The 26,267-nt window shown below is 41.5% G+C and overlaps 1 protein-coding gene across 1 annotated transcript; it reads right to left on the bottom strand.

The window, feature by feature from the left end:
• Positions 1-1,518: 1,518 nt before the first annotated feature.
• Positions 1,519-22,929, bottom strand: LOC134746319 (uncharacterized). The gene is made up of 10 exons (XM_063680716.1): positions 22,767-22,929; positions 21,729-21,858; positions 19,208-19,312; positions 15,405-15,632; positions 14,065-14,159; positions 12,308-12,539; positions 10,058-11,199; positions 9,484-9,667; positions 8,066-8,286; positions 1,519-1,815 (listed from the first exon to the last, which is right to left on the bottom strand). Exons 1-10 carry the CDS (start codon positions 22,772-22,774, stop codon positions 1,647-1,649), a joined length of 2,514 nt encoding a protein of 837 aa, XP_063536786.1. The 5' UTR covers positions 22,775-22,929; the 3' UTR covers positions 1,519-1,646.
• Between the last annotated feature and the right edge of the window lie 3,338 nt (positions 22,930-26,267).

The following is a 26,267-nucleotide window of genomic DNA, read 5'->3' on the forward strand; positions in this document are numbered from 1 at the left end:
GTTCCATATGCCTTTCACATGAGCATACTCCAGTACTCAGTAATCGCTTAATTTATTTAACACTATGATTGGTTGGTCTAAACTGAACTATAATTTGAGGAATGGTTCTTATTAATGGCGGTAGGGTCTTACCGGCGACGCATCGGAAGCCAGACAACCGCGAGAATTCTGGCACCGATGGTCGCGCTTGTGCATAACCATAATTAATTATAATTCATTGTTATTATAAGATCGGAATAGTGTATTAATAAAAAACATTCTCCCTAGTGTAACTAAAATAAATGTCGCTGTACTGTGTCATTGGATATTTGGTCATCGAATAAACAAGCGTCAATATTTAACAATTAGAAATACCGCCTCATGAACGTAGCCGTAGAGCCATTCGTTTTACCTTCCGTCAAATTCGAAGCACGAATTCTTCGTAGACTTCACTCATACAATCAACGAATCTTTGGTAAAACTGACACCTAAGAGGCCCAGAAACGTCTCCCTCAATATACACCTAAGTACATTTATATTAGGAGCAGCATGGTCGCGATGCAGCCGCCAACGGAGCCGTCGCGAGCGGGGCCCATAGATCAGACCTCAGGACCTCGCTCGTCTTCAAGGCTCGGAACCGGTTTTAAAAATAGCGGTAAATACCGGTTTAATTCCGTTTTACTCCGAGCTTTCCTAAGAACGCGAACGTTTTAAGAACTTTATTGTAACCTAAATAAACCTTTTTATTCGACGAGACGGCCGGCCGGAAGTATGCCGCGTAAATAAAGACCGACATAGGAAAAAATAAACCGGTTTTTATTGTTCTTAACCGGTTAATCTAACGAAAACTTTATGAAAGTTCTAAAACCGGTTTCACGAACGAAACCGAAATTAAAAGGTGTTGCGCCAAGTAGGTACATGATAATGGTTTGGAAATATAACCGGTTTCCGAGCCTCGCTCGTCTTTACTTTGCCCCGCTATGCCCCGTGAAACATCTGTGTCTAGGAAACATTTCTTCCCTCGTGTTGGGTTCCCCATACAGCTTTGTAGGTAGGTTTATATAATGGTGGCGGCGTGGTCGCGGTGCAGACGGCGGCGCGCGCGCAGCTCGGCGGCGGCGAGCGGGTCGGAGGGCGCGGGCGGCCCGGCGCGCTCTCCTGGTGTAGGTATAGGTGGGTTTATATAATGGTGGCGGCGTGGTCGCGGTGCAGACGGCGGCGCGCGCGCAGCTCGGCGGCGGCGAGCGGGTCGGAGGGCGCGGGCGGCCCGGCGCGCTCTCCTGGTGTAGGTATAGGTGGGTTTATATAATGGTGGCGGCGTGGTCGCGGTGCAGACGGCGGCGCGCGCGCAGCTCGGCGGCGGCGAGCGGGTCGGAGGGCGCGGGCGGCCCGGCGCGCTCTCCTGGTGTAGGTATAGGTGGGTTTATATAATGGTGGCGGCGTGGTCGCGGTGCAGACGGCGGCGCGCGCGCAGCTCGGCGGCGGCGAGCGGGTCGGAGGGCGCGGGCGGCCCGGCGCGCTCTCCTGGTGTAGGTATAGGTGGGTTTATATAATGGTGGCGGCGTGGTCGCGGTGCAGACGGCGGCGCGCGCGCAGCTCGGCGGCGGCGAGCGGGTCGGAGGGCGCGGGCGGCCCGGCGCGCTCTCCTGGTGTAGGTATAGGTGGGTTTATATAATGGTGGCGGCGTGGTCGCGGTGCAGACGGCGGCGCGCGCGCAGCTCGGCGGCGGCGAGCGGGTCGGAGGGCGCGGGCGGCCCGGCGCCGCGCGGCGCGCTCTCCTGGTAGTAGATCTGCGCGCCGCCCATCGACACGCCGAGCACGCAGCTCTCGTCGCTCCTGGAATACTACTTTATGTCACTGTTAAATAATGAAAGGCATTAAAACTCGAGTGTGGGTTTATAAAACGAACTAAGTGAGTTTTATAATCAGAGCCCGGAATTTTCGCGGCAAACCAAAAGTGTCGCAATCTTGCTAGAGTTAGAAACATTTTTGATCGATATCGAACAGCACATAACATTATATTTGGTTTATGATATTGATAGGAGTAGGTAATCATTAATCTCTTAACCTTCTCTGGGAGTAAACAGTGTCGTTTATCACTATAATAGTATTTTATACAATCGTGATATAATAGAGAGCTTTTCAGTCGGGTACAGTGTTTAAGCAACGAAGCTTGCTTAAGTAAGGTACGAGATTGAAATGCTTGATTATATCACTATTGTATACGATAATTTTTCTACGAGGCAAAAAAATAATACTTTGAACTAGTAAGTAGAATCATATAGGTAAACAAACCAAAAGTATACAGCTAAGATAAGCGAGCTGCCGCAGCCCGCGATACTTTCATACTCGTACGCGCCCCGGCCGCCGGGCCCGGCGCCCCCGGCGGGTTGGTCAACGACACCTCGTAACTCGTGAGGCCCTGGTACCTGCTCCGCGCTAAATTCAATTTTAAGACAGTTTTTTTCTCGATTTTGGCCACCGTAGCCTATGGAGACTAACAAGCAACGCTAAGCGGTTTTCGTAGGGTATGGATGTTGCTATATGAAGGGTGTCACATGCGCGTTTCTGACTTATGAAGCAATTGTTTCTACTACAACATAAGTTTTTGTTGGCCAACCAATAACAAAGCAGAAGCGACGCAGCAGCGTGTTTAAGTAGGCTAATTTGCATTGAATCGAGTCTCCGTTACAAGAAATATTTTATCGAAATGTATGAAGTTCTATTTTCAAATTTTTTATAATTGACTAAACCGTATCGATAAAATCCTTATCCTTGAGTCGGAAGTGCCATAGACTATCCAACGTTGAAAAGAGTAAGGTTGTAGTGTTGCATATGAAGTTGTAATACGCAGATTATAGTCGACGAGTAGAAAAAGACAAATTATGTATACTAGTTGTATCTGTTTCCATATAATTTTATACAAACCTCACAATTAGTTTTTTTAAATATTGTTTTTTTTTTTAAATATATGTGTATATCGCTAGAACATTCGTAATATTGAAAGAAAGAAAGAAACAAAGAAAATACATTTATTTAACGCCACAACAGATTACATACATGAAAAAAGGAAACATACAGACAAAAAACATTGGACGCTAAAATAGGACCCCACTCAGCATAATGCCGCGGTAATCCGCGGCGCTGGTTTTCAGTGGGCTGACTTAAAACTATGAGTTGGTGTCGACACATACGCCAACGACACAAACAAAAAACACAGACAAAAAAAGTAAGTAACTACCACAAGAAATCTATACATACTAAACAACAAAAGAGAAAAAATAAAAAACAATAATGAAATATAAAATACACAATGAATTATATATAGGTATAAAAAACATAGAATGAAAGCTTACAAAAATTTCAAAAAAATTCAATTAAATTAAAACTGTAACCTAGAAACTTAAGGCGCTTCGCGCAGTTTTTGGCCAAAAACTGTTACTTTTTAGAGCTTATAACTTCTAAATGAGTTAACCAAAAATTATGAAAAAAATATATATGCATCTTCACTCTATGGACAACAATCGCAACATTTGACTTTTTTCCTGAAATTTGTAGTTTCACTGAAAAAAAAATAACACGACAGGCCGTTTTGCGGCTAACTTTGCTTATAACTTCTAAACGGCTTAATCGATTAAAATTATTTTTAAACTAACAAATATGTTTTAACAGGTTCTACAAATGCAACATAGCTTTTCTTAATCAAAAAATATTTTCTTAAGAAATCGAACGTTTTTCCACATTTCATGCGTATGCAGCCTGAAAATGGCGTGGCCGGCAGTCGTGTGCCAGCTTTGAGACGAGGAGGCTGTGTCGCTCGTCGCTCCGTGCCTTCCTTGCACTATGTTCGCTTATGCACAAGCAAAGTGCTATAATATCGGAGTTATTGTGGCCAAAGAATAAATAACTGCAGAGCGCTGATTTGGTTGCGACGCGCATTAGCGAGCGCAACACGGTATTTTGCGGTCTATTACAATGAATGTAATGATAATATCCGTATATATTATACTATAATATACGTATGTTTGAGAAAACTACATTTGAAATAAATAAATAAATGTTTTCTAACCGACATATTATAATGTCATACAAGTTTTACGTTTTGAATAATGTTCCATTCCATCTCGAAACAATAAATGATTGATTTAACATAAGCTACCTATTACGTTTTATGTATGAATGTAGTAGCTGTTAAAAAACATTGTTTTTGTAGTTTAAAAATAATTTTAATCGATTAAGAACTAGCAAAACGGCCTATCGTATTTTTATTTACGAAAAAACTTACTATTAAGTTTATTGTCGGTTTAGTTAAGTAGTAATTAGTGTTAAATAGTGTAATTGTAGTTATGTCTGTAAATTTTTCATGGGTGATCCTTGCCTGTTAATAAACGTTTTATTATTTTATTATTATTTGTATCTCCTTCTGGATTTCAGTAATTAATTCATTGGGTCAACTTGGTGTATTATGTCTTCTAAATGGGTAAACAAAAAATTATGAAAAAAATATATATGAATCTTCATTTATTGTTCAACAATTATAAAATTAAACTTATTTCCTGATATTTATAGTTTTACCGTAATAAAAATAATAAAACAGGCCATTTTGCGGCTAACTTTGGTTATTTTTACTAAACGGCTAAATCAATTAAAATTATTTTTAAACTAACAATAATGTTTTAATATCTGACGGTCTTTCCACCGCGATACAACCGGCCGACGATTTGTTTTATTAACAATATCATCTAAACTACCATCTGACAAAGTATGAAATGGGAATAATGGGATGCGATGACTGAAAAGATTTTTTTACATGTTCATGTGACCAGCTGACGGTCCACCGAGATACAACCGGCTGACCATTTTTTTAATTCACAATAGCATCTAAACTATCATCTGACACAGTATCAAGCGGGAGGCGATAACAATTTTTTTTGCGTGTTTCGGTGGCTGCCATTCCTCAACTCATCAACGGAGCGGCAGCTGACGTCCACAGGGGTTCATCATACTGCAAAGCGCTGATTTGGTTGTGGCGCGCTTGTAATGAAAACCGGCCAAGTGCGAGTCGGAGTCGCGTTCCAAGGGTTCCGTACATTACTCAAATTAAACAATTTATTTTTTATGTGAAACGTGCGTGAAATGTCTTTAATAAACCCGTAGGGGTTGGATCAAAAACTAAATAATTAAGTCCGACTCACGCTTGACTGCTCATTTCTAATAAGTTTTCCTGTGATCTATAGGTAAAGATCTATTTTGTGTATTTTTTTCAAAATTTTATACCCAGTAGTTACGGAGATAAAGGGGGGATTGCTCAGTTTTTGCCTATATTCGTGGATAACTTCTAAACAATTTAAAAGTGCTTGTTGCTAGGCCTATTTGAATAAATTGACTGTTTATCCTAAAATTATAAAAAATATACATTTGAGATTCTCACAATGAGCTCTTTCATTTGATATCGACGATATAGTTTGAAAAACTTTTTTTTTTAATTTTCTCTTTCACCCCCCAAAAGTGGCCCCCGTGTTTAAAATTATTTTTTTTACGTTACATGTCCGTCTTTGGGTCACAAACTTACATATATACACCAAATTTCAACTTAATTGGTTCAGTCGTTTCCGAGAAAATAGGCTGTGACAGACGGACAGACAGACGCACGAGTGATCCTATAAGGGTTCCGTTTTTTCCTTTTGAGGTACGGAACCCTAATAATGATGATATTCCCACGTAATGATTGACAAAATTTCGAACTTCGAAAAATAACACATTTGTAGTAGTATATGAAGCTAGTAGGTACTTTAATTTTATAAGTTAACTATTAATGGCAATACGGCATAAAAAAAACTGTATAAAATAAACGCACTGTACGCCTCAATTTAGTACATACCAAGCTTTAGCTATAAATCTTAATCCGTCGATTTGACTTAGGTATTTATTTGTAAGAAACAGATAAAACACAAATTAACTAATTGAGGCTTGTAAAGTATAATGCATAAGGGAATATATTTTTATTATTATTTACGACCTCCACTACACGCATGATCTACTCATACTCAAACAACAAAATATCTGCAAAAGATACACAAATACGAGGTATAGCGCCAAATGCCGCGCGCCTCTGGGCTGTAGGTTATTCTTTGAAGCTCGTTCCGCCGCAGTCGTCGCACCGAGACGAAATTCACGTACGATCTCAGTGAGCGGGGTGCGGGTACAGAGACGCTGAGACGCTCAAGGCCAAATCAGCGAGAATCGTCTTAAAGCTAGCCACAAAACAGATATGGACAATACTAGGTGATCATTTCAGCCATCAAACAATAAAATGCACGTGCACGTGTGTCACTCATATTGCAGTGACGCTTCAACCTGTGCTTGTAATAAGTGTGAACGACATTTTGATTTGAAGCCGCTTAACGACTTCAGGTCGACATTGGTGGAGGCAGGTCATTCCAACACTTCGTGGCAGCATACCGAAAACTGCCACGAAAGGCCGCTGAATGGTGAGGAGGGCAAACAAGTTGCAGATACCTGGATGATCTGACCTCTGAGGATCTGGCGTTATGAGCCCAGGTTAGCTTATTGTAAAGGTACGAAGGCATCTGATAGTGCACAATGAGGGCTATCGTTTTTTTGCTCACCAGTTGGCGCCTCTGTTGATGGTGGTCCAAAAGACTATAGAAAAGCTGTCAGTCATTGAAGTGACAAGTGACATTTGACATTTCGAACTATGGAAAAGACCACCATCTACACTAGCGCCCCTAGCGGCGAATTCATACGCGTTAGCCCTTATTCCAAACATAAGCGATGCTAAATGGACCTTTTGACGCGTAGACATTTTCATAATGTGGTTTTTATTCAAGTAGGGTGTCACATGCGCGTGGAGGGATATCAAAACAAAAACGCGCACAGGCATTTTGGACTCTCTGTATTAACCTCTGGGTATTCGCCAGGGACGTGGCCCATATACTGTGTCACAGTAATCAAACCGTGAGAGGACAAGTGCATCGCATAACAGCGCACCCTAAGCTCAACACTAAGGAAATATCTTATTTTATAAAGTTGTTTTAGCCTGTAAAAGCGATTTCGAACTGTGTATATGTTTTTCAAACCTCAATTCCCCGTCCATAAGAAGCCCCAAGTTTCTAGCATCTTTAACATGTTCAAGAATAGTGTCGTTTATGAACACTTCGAAATTACTCATAGAAAGTTTATCTATTTGTTTTTTTGTGCCTAATAACATAACCTTGGACTTTGAAGGGTTAAGTGCAAGTGCGTTTGCTTGTGACCATCCAGCAATGCGCTCGAGATCATCGTTTAACTTACGTATTCCTGAGTCTACGTTACTCGAACTGCACGAAACGTACAACTGTAAGTCGTCAGCATAAATATGGTAATTACAGTGTTTGATAACATGTATTATATTGCTACTGTATAATATGAATAATATTGGGCCTAAAATGGAACCTTGTGGCACGCCTCTAGATACTGGAAGTATTTCAGACATGGCTGTCTTACCATTAGACGCTTGAAGTTCAACTAGCTGGCTCCGATTACTGAGGTAACTATCAAACAATTTCAAGGTGTCAGTTTAGAAACCGTAATATGATAGCTTTGACAACAACCCCCAATGAATGAATGTTTTGCCCCAAATAAAAAAAAAAAAAAAAAAACAAGAGCGAAATGTCGATAGTAACAAACGCTCTAGAGAAGTCCAGTAATTTGAGTATAATACCTTGTCCCCGGTCCTGAGCTGCCAAAATATGATCAGTAACGTCGAGCAGGGCTATCGCCGTTCCCCTGTTCTTGCGAAAGCCTGACTGATACATTGGCAATATATTATTTTGCATATATTATATTGCAATGTAGCATTACCGTTTCCAGTGATCAGCGCCACCTAGCTTAAAATCATCTCCGACATATCTCCATCGCTAGCCAACTTGTCATATATAAGATATAAGCCCCCTAGTAGCTATATCAAATGCAGCCAAAGGCCCGACTTTGCAAACGGTCCCCCAATCCGGGTCGAGAGTAACACAGCTATAGTCTATATAGCATGTATCGAGAATGCAAGAGTCTTTGTTAGATGTCATTTTACCTTAGAATCATCTCCGACATGTCAGGATCTTGAGCCAACTCATGGTGTATGAGCCCCATGGTAGCTATATCGAGCGCAGCCCAAGGCCCTCCCTTGCGCACTGTACCCCAATCCGGGTCTAGAGTGAGATAGCTGTAGTCGCTCGCGTCGTCCGCGCCTGCGCCGAGGGGCTCCATGCATTTTTGCTCAATAGGGCCCAGCGCGTTTAGGGAGGTTTCCCACTAAAAAAAGAAGTTTATTTATTTATTTGTTATAAAAAAAGCGAAAGTTGTTTTATCACTCGCAATCAATCTCAATATTGAGAGTTGCGACTCGATAGCGAGTCGCTCAAAAATACGAATCTTGAGCGTAACGACGGTTTCATGATAAGTAAACACTTTCCTACCGAGTAAAACACTAAATAACCACCCATACTCATACTTTATTGGTAATATAAATTACATGTCAAGATTTACATATGTACATTTCGGAAAACCCACCCATACCCATACCCATATGAAGACCCCCTGCACCTACAGGGTGCGTTAGTAACAATATAAGTTATGATATAGCTCACCAAGGAGTTGATGACGTTGCTGTCGCCAGCCGCGCTGACGTCCACGAGCGCCAGTAGCGCCATGTTGTGGAGGCTGCTCACGAATAGACCGCGTTTGGCGGCGTATTGTGTGTAGGAAGGTAGCCAAGTCTCAGTAATGTCTCACCAAGGAGTTGATGACGTCGCCGTCGCCAGCCGCGCTGACGTCCACGAGCGCTAGTAGCGCCATGTTGTGGAGGCCGCTGACCGCATTTGACGGCTTATTGTGTGTAGGATGGTAGCCAAGTCTCAGTAATGTCTCACCAAGGAGTTGATGACGTCGCCGTCGCCAGCCGCGCTGACGTCCACGAGCGCTAGTAGCGCCATGTTGTGGAGGCCGCTCACAAACAGACCGCATTTGACGGCGTATTGTGTGTAGGATGGTAGCCAAGTCTCAGTAATGTCTCACCAAGGAGTTGATGACGTCGCTGTCGCCAGCCGCGCTGACGTCCACGAGCGCTAGTAGCGCCATGTTGTGGAGGCCGCTCACAAACAGACCGCATTTGACGGCGTATTGTGTGTAGGATGGTAGCCAAGTCTCAGTAATGTCTCACCAAGGAGTTGATGACGTCGCTGTCGCCAGCCGCGCTGACGTCCACGAGCGCCAGTAGCGCCATGTTGTGGAGGCCGCTCACAAACAGACCGCATTTGACGGCGTATTGTGTGTAGGATGGTAGCCAAGTCTCAGTAATGTCTCACCAAGGAGTTGATGACGTCGCTGTCGCCAGCCGCGCTGACGTCCACGAGCGCCAGTAGCGCCATGTTGTGGAGGCCGCTCACAAACAGACCGCATTTGACGGCGTATTGTGTGTAGGATGGTAGCCAAGTCTCAGTAATGTCTCACCAAGGAGTTGATGACGTCGCTGTCGCCAGCCGCGCTGACGTCCACGAGCGCCAGTAGCGCCATGTTGTGGAGGCCGCTTACGAACAGACCGCATTTGACGGCGTGCTGCGTGTAGGAAGGTAGGAGGTCTAAATCCGAGTCGGAATCGTAGTCCGATTCTGAGTCCTGGCGCTGGGTTTTTGGTCTGAAACAATATTAGGCACAGAGCACATGGACATTATATTTTAAACTGGACGCGTCTAGCTAGGCCATTCCGATGAGGCACAAAATGCGCTTGAATGACACCCACGTTGCATTTGATCTACAGGTAATTCTTTTGTAAGCTCTAAGGCTGCTGCACTTTCAAAGGAGTCAACGTTATATACAGCTTCTTTTGAGATAATCATCCGTCAATTCTAACGTGATTGTCATTGAAGGCATTTTGCGGTTCGAATAAACGTAAGGAAGCTTGAATGAAATGTCCTTGCTTGATCCTAAAAGTCAGAGAAAGAATAGTAAATTGATTTATAAAAGGGTCTACCAGGGATCTATCTAGAAATACAGAAAATCGACAAATTATTTACAGTATATTTACCTGTCATTGAAGGTTATTTGTCGTTCAGCCGCCGGTGTAAACTCTCTTAGCTCGAGCGGCGTCATAACTCGACTGCTATACCCGCTCGACTTGTCCGAGAACGCCAGGTGACTGAGCTTCTCCATCAATGGCGTCAATTGCACGCCACTTAACTTCTTCTTAAAGCTAGCCGACGAATCCGAACCGATCTGCGAATCTGAGCTTTCCGATAAAGACTTTAAAGGTAATGACAGCGATTTTCGCCTGGACTGATCAACGGTTTTAGAATCTTTTGGGATCTTCTTTGGTGTCCGTTGAGGCGATTTAGTCAACTCGGAATCGAAGCCCTCGAATTTCTCTTGCTCGCATAACTTCATGTTAAAAGTGAACATGTTGTCTTCTTTGGATAAATCCTGTTTCATGCTAGCGTAGTGCTGTTCTAAGTATTGGTTGAACAGGTACTCTGATATTTCGATCCCGTCATTTCTGAATACAGGAAATGAGGGGTCGTTAATTGTAATAGTACTGACGCTTTTCTGCATTTGGTCAGGCGACATATCATCACTTAAAGGGACATGGGATCTTTTTAATTTGAACTTCGCTGTGGCTCTGTTGGTGACGTTTTTAAACGTTTCCTGTATGTCTATAACGCTCGCCATTTTACGAATGGGTTCAGGTTTGTTTATGTAATGATCAGCGATACAGTTGATGTCTAAGACTATTTTGTTGTCTCGCTTTTCGTTCTCAATTACTTTGGCACAATTTTCTATGTTCTTTAGGACGTCGGGTTCTGATTCTAGTTTTTCTTTTAACGGGTCGGGATTTTGGCAAATGGATAACATGTTTCCATGGAGTCTTTTATATTCTAGCATGGGTGTGGAGCAGACGCTAGTTTGTCCTGTGAATACTTTTTCGTTTTCCTTTGATTCCTCGTCGACCGATATTTGTGTTTTGAAGCTGAGGGACAATTTATTTGGTCTTGGTCTGGGTTTGTTGGTGAAGGGGACGACGTCGGGCATGGCGGGGGGACGGGGTTCGTGGGGGTCGCGGGTGGGAGGGGAGATCATCGTGTGGTCCTCTTCTGGCACGGCGGTGAACAGGAGAGATTTGTCTCGCTTCATCCCTGTTGGGAAGTCACGCTTGTCCCGTTCGGCTTCTTGGTTCTGCAAAAGAGCAGACATAGTTACTTCAGACTGCTGTTGATATAGCTGTCAGATAAAGCATTATGCCTCCAATGTGAATTCGATTAGAGATTCTATTGTAGTGTTCAAAACCGCAAACTGCTACGAGAATGGTTCAGAACGCACTCTAATTATTATATCAACCTTATGCTCGTTAACGTTAGATTCACAATTACCTGCATTAAAATACCCATTACATTCTACTGAGGACTTACTTTCTTAAACCCATCAATAATCTCTCCATTATGACTAAACTCTTGCATCTTTTCTGTTTGATTCTTAAGGCTATGGTACATCTACTTAGCGACATATACTCCGGGAACTGAGCACCGAGCAGCAGTGGTTTCTGTATCAAGTATTTACTAGAACATAACATAATGTTACCTTAATTAATTTTTTATCAATCAAAACGATGCCTGACTTGGAACTCCGTTAGCCGTTTACGAAGTATAACTCTTAGGCTACGCGCGCACTGCGGACTTCTTCCGTGCGTTTTATTCCCGCAAAATCTGTGTAGTATGCAATCTCCTTGAAGTGCGCGCACTGCGGAAAATAATCTGTATGCGGATTAAAATCTGTGGTTTGCTGCAGATTGGTTGCGGTGCGGCGCCGCACGAATTTTCTGCATCCTATGGACTATTGAATAAATCCGCGCACTGCGGAATAAAATCCGTGCGGACACCGGCCGGCAGCCATCCAGTGAAGCAGTTGTTCTCGCGACACGGTGCTGCTGCAGCTCGCGCGGTCATGTCGTCGCCTAGCGCGTCTCCGAATTTTCAACGTCCGTTCTTAACTTGAGTTGGGACTAGAATGGCAAAACCTGCGGATATTTCACCGCTGTGCGCGTACTGGACACACACGGTTTTTTTTTCTTTGCGTATTTAAAAACGCACCGCAACTCGCCGCACCGTAGTGCGCGCGTAGCCTTACGGTAGAGGTCGCTAGGGCCTCTCTAAGGCTCATATATGGTGGAAATATTCGATGTATTGTGTAAGGTCTTGGTAGCTCAGATGGCGGAGCACTGGGTTAGCGATCCATTGTGGGTTCAACTCCCACCCAAGACAGTGAATTTTTCCATTAATAATATTACCTTTTTAAACCTAGCAATCATCTCCTCCCCATTGTGGCTGAACTCCTGCATCTTCTCCGCCTGTTTTTTAAGGCTATTATACATCTTCTTAGCCACGTATACCACAAGCAGTTGAGCACCTAGCGGCAATGGTGTTTCTGTTTCAAGGGTCTCGGCAGGAGACTTTATCCGGTACGGGTCCACTACGGTTAGGTAGGACGTGAGGCTTGGTGGTAGCAATGTTGCGACGATTCTGTGAAATAAATGATTTTCTTACAAGCTTAATAGTTAAAAAAAGTCGTTATAATGTGCTTTACGTACAGTTGAAGGCAAAAATATCGATCCAGACAAATGGCTCAAAAATATGTGAACACGACTTTATTGTCTAAGGTGTAAGAGCGTACACATATTTTTGAAACTTTGGGAATGTATATATATTTATGCCCTTGACTGTACCAGTTTTAAGCTATAGTTTAAGTAAGCTTACGTACTGTGTTCGTATCTCTTGTTCCCAATTTTATACGAGATATGAATTTGAATCTATCATAATAACGTTTATTAAAGAAAATATGTGTCGAAGTCTAGTCAAAGGTCCCACTTTGTCGCTTACCATAAGGACGAGATTTGCTTGTATCTTTATACTAATAACCTGTCAAAGCGTCCTGGCAAGCGACAAAGTGGGACTGTTTACTTGGAAACGACACATATTATGCCATTTGTTTGAAATGTACAGATGTTTATCTTGTTTTTATCATGTTGTAATGTTGTCACACGCGTCGGGACGAGTGTGGCAGCATGTACGATCTCCCTCGGTCCAGACGGGACCTCGGGTTATGTCTCGACAGCTCAGGGATGAGAGGGCAGAGGGGTGAGTAAAGAAACATTGATTTATATCTCTACAATCTACGGGCTTTTATGCCGGTTTATTTATAATAGGATCAAACGGGTATGCTAGAGCCTACGCTAATGCGCACGGGACGGGATCCCTTATTCGGGATGTTAATGACGGGCGCGAATCCCTAATCTATCCGCGACAACCATACGGGGTTGTGCTGACCCTCGGGACGGTCGGCAGGGCCAGGCTTACGGTGTACGGAACGGGATCGGGGTTGTACCGAAGGGATAGAGTGCTAACGCGTAACCACACACTGCGCTACTATTCCTTCGGGCGGAGTGACGGGATCTCGGGGCAAGGACAGTGTGCTGGGCGTCTACCACGCTCCCGGCACTACTGTCCCCAAGGGTAAGGTATAGAATCCTCTAGCAAGGTACCCGGGCTGACGCGTGAACCACACACCGCTCAACGTACCGAGGAAGAGGGGGAGGGAGTCTCTAGGGAGCTGACGCGTGAACCACACACCGCTCAGCTAGAGTGCAGTGCCCCTAGCAGCCGATCCGCGACTGCGAAGAACACTCGCCGATCGCTGCGAGTGCGCGGGGTTATATACGGTTCGGCGCGCGGGGTGCGCGGCGCGGTCGGCGGTGGGGCGCGGCGCTCGGACAGGCGGCCGGTTCTGCGTGGCTGTGTTGTGGTGCCGCCTTGTATGTGTGCGTGCTGTGGCGCGTCATCACAATGTGATAAATATAGCCATACGCCGTGTACGGCATTAACTGGAGACAAGTCTTAAGTCCTATTATTAAGCTCCGGTATCCAGTTTTTTTTGATCCGAGACCGAAAGCCAGGCTTCCATACTTTTTTGTGGACTGGATTGTATCGAAATTGGCACTTTTCACGAGCCGTGGTTTGGAGATCGCTGTCCTAAAAAGCAGAGTCTTACTTGTTATTGTATAGCACGACGCCACCCAGCACGCCGCGGTTGCGGCGACACTGCTCCAGGATCTGCATGGATTCCAGATATACTGCAGTGGCACTCTGTAAAAACATGTGCGTGGATTATTTAAAATTATTAACCATTTGAATGCCACGCCCACATTAAATAAATAAATATTATAGGACATTCTTACACAGATTGACTAAGTCCCACGGTAACCCCAAGGAGGCTTGTGTTATGGGTACTCAGACAACGATATATATAATATATAAATACTTAAATACATAGAAAACACCCATGACTCAGGAAAAAATATCTGTGCTCATCACACAAATAAATGCCCTTACCGGCATTCAAACCCAGGACCATCGGCTTCACAGGCAGGGTCACTTCCCACTAGGCCAGACCGGTCGTCGATTGGGCTACCCGCGCGTGTCAGTTGCCGTCTTTGGCGCTCAAAGGGATAATACAATGATCACAGGGCGGATACGACGATAATCGTTTTAGCGTGTCACATGTTTGTACAATCAGGGACATTCCCGGTGAACCACCTTAAGGGCTAAAAATCGTTTAAACGTCTTGCAGGCGGTCAGGCGATAACACAAAAGTGATGACAAATAGAATGGCACTTAAAAAATGTCAAAAGTGAATTGTATTGGGTTAGGGTCAAGACCCCTAGGCATAAATATGGACAAAAACAAGTAGGTAGGTAACGTAATATTTCCACCCTATTCGCAAACACGTCATGTTGTTGGCCGCCGCGGCCGGCAAAGCAAACAAATACTCCAAACATTATCTTATCTCTGTAGTCCGTATACGGTAATTCTGTATTTATTTTGTAATATTATTAGCTTCTGTTAATAGCGACGTAGCTAGTGATGACTTATGATTTTAAAAGATGTAGGTATTACTGATAAACGAAACCATCACTTAATTTATGCAGAAGATTTCCGAGTTTTTATACCGTTCATGGCCAAGTATTTTCACGGTTCGTTTTATTTATTTAAGTTTAAGGTCCATACCTTAAATTTAAATAAATAAAACGAACCGGGTAGGTACGTCAACATAAGACGGTATTTAGGTAGGTATAAGACGGTTTTTAGGTAGGTATTTACTTCCGGAAAGTACCTGTTCATAGTCTAGTTTAAAAAAAGATTAGCTTCGATTTTATCTAGACTTATGATTTGAGATATTTAGTGTACTCAAGATATATTAACACAAAGACTAGAGGTAGACTTTTTAAATCTAAAATGGAGGAGCTTTACCGAGAGCCATTTGCGTTGGCTGACCGACGCAGCCGGCTGGCTGTAGCTTTGACTTGAGGCCACTATTCAGCTGCCACTTACCTTTGGTAGGCTAAGCATTGGCACTCGCTGGAAGATATGACATCCATACTGCAACACCGGCAAGTACGTCTCGAAGATCTGATACAGCTTCTCTGACAGCCGTTTCTGGTCTTCCATCTGAACAGCTAAAGCTTGGAGGTCCCCGTGGTACACTTTTATCATGGACGTGAGGAGAGACGCGCGGTTTTTGAGCACCCAGTCGGGAATGTTGCGGTCGCTGCCTATGGCCTAGGGGAAAAGTTTATATTAGACTAAACAGATCGTTATATGATTGTAAAAACAAGATAAGTACTTGAGATTTTTTAAATAAATACTAGTAATTTGTTATGTTACAAAAACTGCTCAGAAAGATTATAGATTGTAGAAGAAAAAAAATCGAGGCCCCGAATTTGACTATAAGGCCGCTTCCCCACTCCGCGCCACGGCGCGCCCGCGACTCCGCGCCAATCAGGAAGAAATACTGCGTACTGCACCGCTACCGCGCCGCCAAGTGGGGAAGCGGCCTAAGGAGTACTATTAAGGCCGTAACACACCATCGCACCGCACCAAGGTCATTGTGCGACGCACCCATAACTAAGAGCGAGAAAGTGATATCTTTTTCTTGCTCTTACTTATGGTGCGTCGCACAATGACCTTGGTGCGGTGCGTTGGTGTGTAACGCCTTTTATATATCGACTGCGCTATACTGAGCCATGTAAGTATTGAACATCAACTTTTACACCGCGACATCTAGGAATTTTAGCTGTCAAATTTGAGGTAGGATTATTATCTTTGACTTTATACCCTTTTCTACTATTATTATTTCTGTGTTAATAGGTGGTTAATAGTAAACGTACCCTATCATTAGGATCTATATTGCATGCCCTACTAGCAGGGAATCATATACCTACGACCAAAGATAGATATAACTCCGTAATAGATGGATACAGTCTAAGGAAAAAACGTGCCTCGAAAATCAAGAAAATTTGATTCTCGTTCAGAGGGCGCTACTAGTTTTGGTTTACTGTCGTATAGATGGCGTTGACGGTTTCGTTTGTTATTTAACAATTTTAACGCATATCAGTGAAAGAACATAGGTCAAAATCATAAAAATAATTAATGCAAATAAAAAAAACATTTATCTATATTTAAATACATTTTATCGTATTTTTATAAATCTTCATTTTTAGTTTTAAAGTGTGTCAACAGATGGCAGTGAATTTACTGGGGTTACAAAATTCACTATGACAGTACCGCTCTAGTATAAGTTACTCTATGCCTACGACTAAGATTGAAATGTAGAACCTTTATGTACTGATGAAAATGATAACAATGGAATAAATAAAGATGAATATATATGTATTTTTTATTTTATTCTACTCCAGCACGGTTACGAGTTGGCATTTGACGTTTACGACTGCGTGAACTCTATCGCACCAATACATCAGTGCGAGCGAGATGGACTGCGATCGAGTTTACGCAGTCGTTAACGTAAACGTCAAGTGTCTACTCGTGGTACGGCTACAGTTCTATGAGCCAGAGCCTACTGCGAACCTCGTTCGACGTTTTGCCTCCCTGTCACACTTACGTACGAATTTACAAGTGCGACAGAGAGGCAACACGTCGAACGTGGTTCGTAGTAGGCCCTCAGTTTTAAGAGGTGCTGCGTTTAGTTAGTTTACGTAAGTACCTACCTCGACTCTGATTATAATAAGATATTTCGTCACAGCGATATCAATATCACCTATGTTATATGCCCTGGATAAAACCGCAGTAGCCTTCTTATAATGCGGCCAAAAAAGACTAGCTCAGTTTAATAATAAACCGTCAGTCTATTTGAAATATTATATATATTATTCCTATACATAAAATAGTTTATTTTATTTTATTCCGTTTAAAAATTTGAAGTGAAGACTTAACTTCCTGATACTGTTCTGCTCCTCAAGCCAAAGATTAACAAAAATACAGAAAAGATCAAGGGCAGTGCGCTGCGCCCCGCCGCTGGTAGAAGTGGTAGATAGTAGGAAACATCGATAAATTCAATAAAGAATAACAGTTATTCCATACCAGTTATAGTCTGCATCTTCTCAAATGACTTTTTCGCCTAAGACGGTAATCTGTTAAACAAAAGCCATTGTTCCTTTTGTGTTAGCGGTCGCCCATTGTGTGCCATTGTCTCTGACAATGGCACGCGCTCAGACTCAATGGACCGCTAACACAAAAGGAATGGCTTTTGTTTAACAGATTACCGTCTTAGGCGAAAGTCATTTGAGAAGATGCAGACTATACTGGTATAGGTAAAGATAACTGATGGTAGCCGTACAGATACAAAAACCAGACTCCACAATGTCACATGGGTGGCCGAACGTGCAACTAAATCACTCATGTAAACATGTCATGTTCCTCAAGTCATGCCCCCAGCAATAAGGTAGGGGTTATCTATACCTACACTGTGTACGATAAGAGCGTGACCAGTAAAACTTAGAAAAAAAAATACGATTTATACACTATAACTATAATCATAAATCTTTACGATATTTACGACCGTCACGCCTGCCTATATGCGTAGATTTAGATTTATTTATTTTAGGATAAAAATTACACTATAAATTTGCATCAATCTCAAAATTATGCTTATCTTCTTATCATGATCGTCAAACATTACATACTAAAAATATAATATAAATTAAAATAATTAAAACTGTACCGTACCTATGCTCTTGACCGTTGGTAGAGCTTATGTCGTTGCAGTAAGGTTTCGAATGGTTTAATATTAGTCGATACGTGACGATGGAAAAGTGGATGAGTGAATGACGTCAATAAACTAATTTCATTTGTGATTAAAGGTCGATTAGCTCCTGTTGCGATTAGTTAACTTACTTATACTTAGGTAATGAACACGTAATGGTTGAATTAAAGTTTAACAGTTATTAAAATGTTGATGGCAAATCTTCTCGGGTCAGAGGTGTAGGGTTAGAGCCGGCGTAGCTTTATCGCGTATATCTTTACTTGAAAATAGTTGTATTGTATATTTACAACCATTACAACCAACCTTAAAGTTTATAGTTTATTAAGGTTCATTATTTTTGTATATATGGGTATTTTTGCACATTGTTGGTTTTCTTCAGTCACCCGTTGACCAACCACGAACGCTGTAAAGTGTTCGAATCGTTGGGATGTATTATAAATTCAATATACGCGATATAATCCGTTTTCATAGTTTTATTTCTTAGAAGTTAGAATCTAATTTAATTTTAAGTCCAATTTCCAGTTTGGTCCAATTGGGTTTAGTTTAGTGTTAAAAGATTACCTATTATCGTTTCATATGTGACGTATCAGTTTTGTTTAGCTGTGCCTGCAAAATGCGTGAGAAACATTACATTTGTTATGCTCAGTCCATCCTCCAGGCTGCTGCAGCCGCTGCTTCGAGACTAATCAGACTATGATCCCAATGAGAAAAAGACGCGTATTAATCACATTCAACACTTCCGGCGAGTACTTTTAATAGGAGAAAATCGCCCGTAAAAACATTTAAGGCCTTTCTTGCTGCGTCGCTACTCAAAAATTGTTCCAGCGTAAAGGGCGTAACACTCCATCGCACCGCACCGCGACCTTGGAGCAGTTCTTGGAGTTGTCTATGAAAAACATGGAAATACGGGACACTTGGCAACACTGGCGCACGTGTGCGGCAGTCTGTAAGGTAGGACCGCACCGTTTTGACGGTTCGGTGCGATAGTGTGGAAGCCCACGCCTTGCAGTACCACCTATTAGTGCGGTGCGATGGTGTGTTACGGCCTTTATAATTATCAATGTATGAGACTCACCAGAATGTATCTGCCGTACTCCCTGATGATGAACTTGCCGCTTTGAAGAGTGATGGCGGTGGGTTGAGAGAACAGCGAGTTGACGCAGTGCGCGGCGCCTACCACCTGCAAAATATGGCTGTTAGGTGTGCGATGCACTCGCAGTGGCTCGCGCCGGCATCATGGGCTCTCCCCAATATAATTACGCGCGTGCGATAGATATACGAAATGTCGGGACAATGTACAAAATTATTTTTGCTTAGCGTCCTTATTATGATGAACCTTACGTCTTTGGAATAAGGTTGACGAATTGACAGTTAACAGTCGACGTCGATAAATTGTCCGACCGAAGGTTAGGTTTCGGTTTCGGCACAAATACCATGTTTTTTTTTTTTTTTTTTTTTTTTTATATATAATAGGAAGCAAACGAGCAGACGAGCCGCCTGATGGGAAGCAGTCATCGCCGCCCATGGACATAAGCAACATCAGAGCCCCCAAAGGTTCGGTTTCGGTCAAAAAACTGCCGAGCATTTCGGCTGCGTCGAAACTGTATTTTCGGAGGTGTCCGACAGAAGTGGTAGTGGTTTCGGTTTCGACAGGTTTCAGCATAAAAATTATGTTTCGGCCGAAGGTTCGGTTTCAGCCGAAACTAAAACAAAAAGAGGGTTCGATTTCGGTCGAACGTACCTATCGAACTGATTTTAGACACGTAAATACATTAGGTAAATAAAGGCTGACTGTTCAAATTAGATTTCGTTTTACTAGAAAATTTGGAATGTAACTTTTTTTTAAAAGTAGACCTTACAAAAACTCCGAAACTATTAAAGAATGAATGGAATGAAAATATCTAGGTTTACGTAACAGAGCCAAGGCTACTCATAAAGCATTAGTGTGTTATGGTGTTTTAACAACATTATGTAATCACAGACGCAGTTAAATTGGTCCGAACGGGTTATAGTAATTATTTATGCATGAACTTGTTCTGTCGCATTTTTAACAAGTTCTTCAACAACGGAAGCGACTTTCTAAAAAATAACATTTTAGAATCTATGTTTATACCTACCTGAATAATAGGTAGTTGAACAAGTTTGGGAACAAATCAAATTATTTTATTAAATATTTTGATTTTTGTTTTTTAAGTAGTCACACTACTATATATAAATTAAGAACTGTAATAGATGTCATATATTAAGAAAAAAGTATATAGTCGAGAAATTGGGACGGGTACCGCCGTGGCGAGGTGGCCAAGGGGTTCATGGCGTTAGCCGCGATAGCTAAAGACGCCGGTTCGAATCCGGCCTTCACCACTGGAGGGCTTCGTCACTTTTTCTTTAATATATATTACAGTTTTTAATAGGTAGAGTTGCTTAATAGAAGCGCTAGCTTTTTAGTAACCTAGCGGTAAGAGCGTGCGATTTTGAATCTCGGCTCGTACCAACGAGTTTTTCGGAACTTGTCGCTTTTGACAGAAAACGTCGTGAAGAACCCGGGCTAATCCTTATAGGCGTATTAGTTTCCGCTCTGGGTTGGAAGGTCAGATGACAATCGCTTTCGTAAAATAATGGGCCTATGCCAATTCTTGGAATTTGTCGCCAAGCCGATCCCAGGCTCTCATGATATTGTCAGACAACGTAGAGCCTGCACAATTGAAGGAAGGGCCTTGAAATTTGAAACATGTATTTTTCAAATGTTGCAGAGCTCAAGTTCTAAGAGATAGGTAAATCAAGAGTGAATAAGCATCTTTGGTGAGCCGGGGGTCAGTTGTAATACTTGTAATCTCTATAATGACCTATTAGCTCTGTGAATATCAGGAAATCGGGAAACGGTCGGGGAACGGATTAATCTCTAGCAGGTCAGAATTCAAAACTGATTTCTCGAAATCAGTATAATATTTAAAAAAAAAACCTTTGGTAGCTAGATGTTAAGTCGATCAAACTTATAAGTCAATCAAACTTGAACTTTAATTTATTGATAAAATGTTGTCTTTCACACAACTTGAATTATGCCATCTGAAGAGACGATTATAGTAAATAAAAAAAAACCGGCCAAGTGCGAGTCGGACTCGCCCACCGAGGGTTCCGTACTTTTTAGTATTTGTTGTTGTAGCGGCAACAGAAATACATCATCTGTGAAAATTTCAGCTGTCTAGCTATCACAGTTCATGAGATACAGTCTGATGACAGACAGACGGTCAGAAGGACAGACGGACAGCGGAGTCTTAGTAATAGGGTCCCGTTTTTACCCTTTGGGTACAGAACCCTAAAAAGTATAAGAGAAAGAAAGAAATAAATAAATATTGGACATTCTTACACAAATGTCTAAGCACCACAGTAAGTTCTAGAAGGCTTGTGTTGTGGGTACTCAGACAACAAATATGTAATATAAAAATATATAGGAAACACCCATGGCTTTCTGCTCTTCACATAAATAAATTCCCTTACTGGGATTCAAACCCAGGACCATCTGCTTCATAGGCAAGCAGGAGAGATCATGTATAAATCTCAATTCAGCAACAAGTCAGCTGATAAATTGCAGTTCTTACCTGTCCGGCTAACGCATGCCGCTGCGTGTCGGACACCCAACCGGGGTGGAAGTACAGAACAGCATTGATGGGGTCATCCTCCTCAGCAACGCAGCATTGTGTGTCATACACAAACACTATCATCATTTCCCTGTTAGACAAACATCAAAATTTTATTTTATTAAATGAATCATAACTACTCAATAATACCTCATAGGAGGGTTCTGGAGTAATTTTTGATACAGACAAATTAGGTTTAAATCCTAGATTAAGTGTTATGCCGAGAAATAAAAGGCTTATTTATTTTTATCCCATCAAAAACATTACATGTAAAAAGATGCAAGTCTCGCAACTCAGTTCTTCTACTACAAAAAAATTTGAGATGTAATGTGAAACCAAGTCGGTTATTTTAGTCAGTGCCAGAGGGTGTTAAAACCGTAACAATATTAGATACCTTAATTTTTTTAATACACACATATAATGACTTGGCAATGAGAGAGTATGAGAGAATTACTTTATCCCTCGAATTATAGAATTATAAAAATCTTTCTTGACTATACATCATCATCATAGTTATTATATTATAATAAACTATAAATAATAATTTACATGTTAGTTACATTAAAAACAATATAAATGGTACTTAACTGGTCACACATTTGATAGATAATATAAATATCTACTTTAATGTCAACATACTGAATACTGATTCCTTAATATTACACATACATTTGGTTTTAAATTCTTTGTTATTACTACAAAGAGAACAATGTTGAAAAAATATTATAACACAATATTTACACATTGGTAGCTAATGAATACGCTTTATATTTACATGTGGAAAACCACTTAATGCAATGTTTACATTACAATACAAATTCGTGTCAGAACAGACGCGAATAAAAAAAAAAAAAAAAAAATCACAAATAACGATTGCATTATGTACGCATAAATTGTGCTGTGTACGGAATCAATTGTCCGCGAAGGTATACACGATATAGCTTAGCATTAGCATGGTACGATAATCTTATTAGATCCTACTAAAATTAATCTACTCACTTAGCCATTTTGCTTGTCAATTCCACCTCCGCTTATAAATATAGTCCTTTTTACATTGGATTTATTAAAATTCACTTAAGAGGTAACTATACAATGTAAAATTATCGTAGACGATTTTATTTCACATGATTTCGCTCATTGCTTCAGCGATCGACCGCTTTGCAAACACTGACATATTTGATTGATTTGACAACTTTTGACAGATGTGACAAGGTAAATGTCCGTGTTGTACTATCTGTTATGTTTCAGTAAGAGCCAAGTACAAGTAATGATACCGGGGTGTAATTCGGACCGGTATCACACTATTTAAGTCTTAGTTTATCACGCTGTAAGCGCGATGTGTTTACAGCGCCATCTCGTAGTGAATAGTTGAATACAGCTAACTTTTTGTGCTACCATCTATTGGGGAATAGAATGCAAATAAACCATTTTATTCTTTTTAAAACTCTTTTAATGGCTTTAACGTATTCTTCATTCTCATTAGTTTACACATCGCCATTAAATTACACAAAAAGTTTGAATAGCATAAAAATGTTTAAAATATAGTCTGTCAAGCCATTTCCGTCAGTAGAAAAAAACAGCAAATTTAAAGCCTGACCAGGAATATATGATCACGCGCCATGTTGCGGAATTTCATTGGATTATATTTTTCATACTATACTGAACTGTCACCCTATACATGAGAATGAACAGCGCCCTCTTGACAATGATCATATATTACTGGTCAGGCTTTAGGCGCGAAGGGTTATCGTCCAATAGAAAATTTGAATTTCACGCCTTTTTCTACTGATAAAGTTGTTTGACAGACATTTATTATTCCAAAAGAAAGGGTAAAGGGTTCTCAATTTTTTTTTACTCGTAATTCATATTTATAGTTGGTCAAACCAAATTGTCAGTAAACAAGAACAAAAAAACTATACTCATCCTTTTCTTTTGGGTGCTAAAGGTGCTAGTGTAAGACAAAGATAGTATGATTCTCTCTGTCTATGTTTGAAATGAGACAGTCCTTTTCCTTTGTCAAACTATATTTGCACAATCGCACGAGTGGTGAGGTAAGATTTTCTAATAGGGAATATTATGCAAAACTCTGCGTAGAAGGAGTCACTAGCACAAACACGAGGCCTTCCGTGTAACACGAAAATCGAAGGTTCAGTAACGTTTCTGCCTCTCTATCACACTTTCGTATTCGATCGATAGAGAGGCAGATACCGAAATTTCGATTTTCGCATTTCGCGGTAGGCTACCTCTGTAAACAAACCGCATAGATATATCAATGTCAGTTAAGGCATAGTACCCACATAGTACTTATTATGGATGGTATAGAAAGGATCGCAATCTCTTATGGCAGAATTGTTGTAAAAGTGACCGCGTTAAGCTTTAAATAATAGTTCCTAATCTCTCCGGTGGCGCTAGTTAGGCTCTGGGACATGAGTATAACATGAACCATATAAGGCAACAAATAACCCGACCAAATTACGTAGGTTGTTTTTGGTACTATTTCGGTGTATGGTGGCGCCGCCTAATTACTGTTTTTTGATGGAAACTTTTCATACATGAGAGAGAAGAGATTTGGCTTCTTTATACAGTCTCCATGGTACTTATAATCTGTCAAGCCATTTCCGTCAGTAGAAAAAAGCGGCAAATTCAAAAAAATGTAGGCGCGAAGGGTTATCGTCCCATAGAAGATTTGAATTACGCGCCTTTTTCTACTGACAAAGTGGTTTGACCGGCTATATGTATAAGTTACTCTATCTATGGTTTAGGATGCACTAGTACTGCACTCTGGCGGCAGAACATTGCATCAGTGATACTCCCTATTGCTCCCTATTATCAATGCTATTATTAAAACATAGAGTATAGTAGCTAACGCGCGATTATTCAAATAAGTGAGTAATATATTCTTTGATAACTACTAGTAGTAGAATACTGAGAAAACTAAGTACGTTTGCCAGAGTATAATTAAATAACAAATCTTGTTATTTCCTCGCTTTTAAACGAGTGTGTTTAATCGTTGAAAAAACGAGGAAAAAAATAGTGCGATCTCACAAACACCATATTTTTTGTCTCACTCTGTAGGTACATGTAATAGACCATTCGTTAGTGCATTCTATTTATTGTATATGTATCTAATCGACTGCTGTAGAGAAAAGACTTTCATGCACTCGGTATGCCACTCAGGAGCGTTATTGCTAGCAAGGATACTGCTGAGTCACCAGTGTAGGCGTAACCTTAGGCTTTGCACACCAAGTGATTAATAACAAAATAAGTATAAAATTTTACCTAAAATTAAAACTTTAGCCAACTTTAGGTATTCACCTTTAGCCTTTTGTATGGAGAACAGAATTTTACAATTCCATAAACTAATAAGTAGTCAGAGAAAATACACTTAGGTCGTAGGCGGCGATTAAGAGGCAGGTGTAGGAGCAGTGGCGTAGCTAGGCGTGGGCGAAGTGGGCCGTCGCCCACGGCCTCGCGCCCCAAGGGGGGCCTCGCGCGAGGCCCCTTCCCTTCGGGCACAGTGAAAGAAAAGGGCCTCGCTGATGCGATTTTGCCCGCGGCTAGATTAGTTCACGCTACGCCAACGCCACTGTGTAGGAGCAAGTGTCCATGGGATACAGTGATCGCTTACCATCAGGCCGTAAGCTTGTTTGCGTACGAGGTAGTAAAAAAAAGGTCATAGATCTTAGAATGCCAAGTTTATGATCATCTGGGAGGCTTATTAAGGCGGGTCGCCACCAGTGTGCGGCACAAGCATTTTTGTACTGAATATGCTTGTGCCTCACACTGATGGAATCCCTCCTTTAGACTACGCCTCCAGGCAGTTGGCATTAAGGGTGACCAACTAAAGTAAAGCCTGACCAGAAATATATGATCATTGTCAAGAGGGCGCTGTTATTCTCATGTATAGGGTGACAGACAGTTCAGTGTAGTATGAAAAAAATAGTTCCAGTGAAATTCCGCAACATGGCGCGTGATCAGGCCTCCCGATCCTCCCACTGGTTCAGACAGGTGGTCTTGGTCAGGCTTTAACGATCAGACAAATGAAGGTGTTACTTATTCTGTATACTCAACCTACTTATTTAACACATATGCATTTTGCTTTAGGTGCACACATTAAAGTATCGATGCTCCAGTGTAGCGAGAGCTTTACAGAAGATATATCAGATCCGTGAGGAGGGTATGGACGAGGCTAATGCGAAATTCCCGCCGAGTCAACGACACAGCATGAACGTACACTTTCTGCTTGACTCAATGAGAATCATGAGCATTGTGTAGCTTAATAGCTTTTGGATGAAAATCCCTAGTCAGGCCAAGAGTAATGTTGGCAGCGATTTTGATAGCACCAAAGATAAATATAACTCCGTAATAGATGGACACAGTCTAAGGAAAAAACGTGCCTCGAAAATCAAGAAAATTTGATTCTCGTTCAGAGGGCGCTACTAGCTTTAGCTTACTGTCGTATAGATGGCGTTGACGGTGTCGTTTGTTATTTAACAATTT

Source organism: Cydia strobilella, chromosome 12 (assembly GCF_947568885.1).
Source record: "Cydia strobilella chromosome 12, ilCydStro3.1, whole genome shotgun sequence".
In the NCBI taxonomy this organism is placed as follows: domain Eukaryota; kingdom Metazoa; phylum Arthropoda; class Insecta; order Lepidoptera; family Tortricidae; genus Cydia; species Cydia strobilella.

Excerpts from the sequence above, each read along its gene's own strand:
- LOC134746319 (XM_063680716.1), bottom strand. Across the intron at positions 11,200-12,307 it reads TGATTGCTAGGTTTAAAAAG|AACCAAGAAGCCGAACGGGA; the intron begins GTAATATTATTA and ends GCTCTTTTGCAG. Across the intron at positions 9,668-10,057 it reads CAAATAACCTTCAATGACAG|ACCAAAAACCCAGCGCCAGG; the intron begins GTAAATATACTG and ends ATATTGTTTCAG.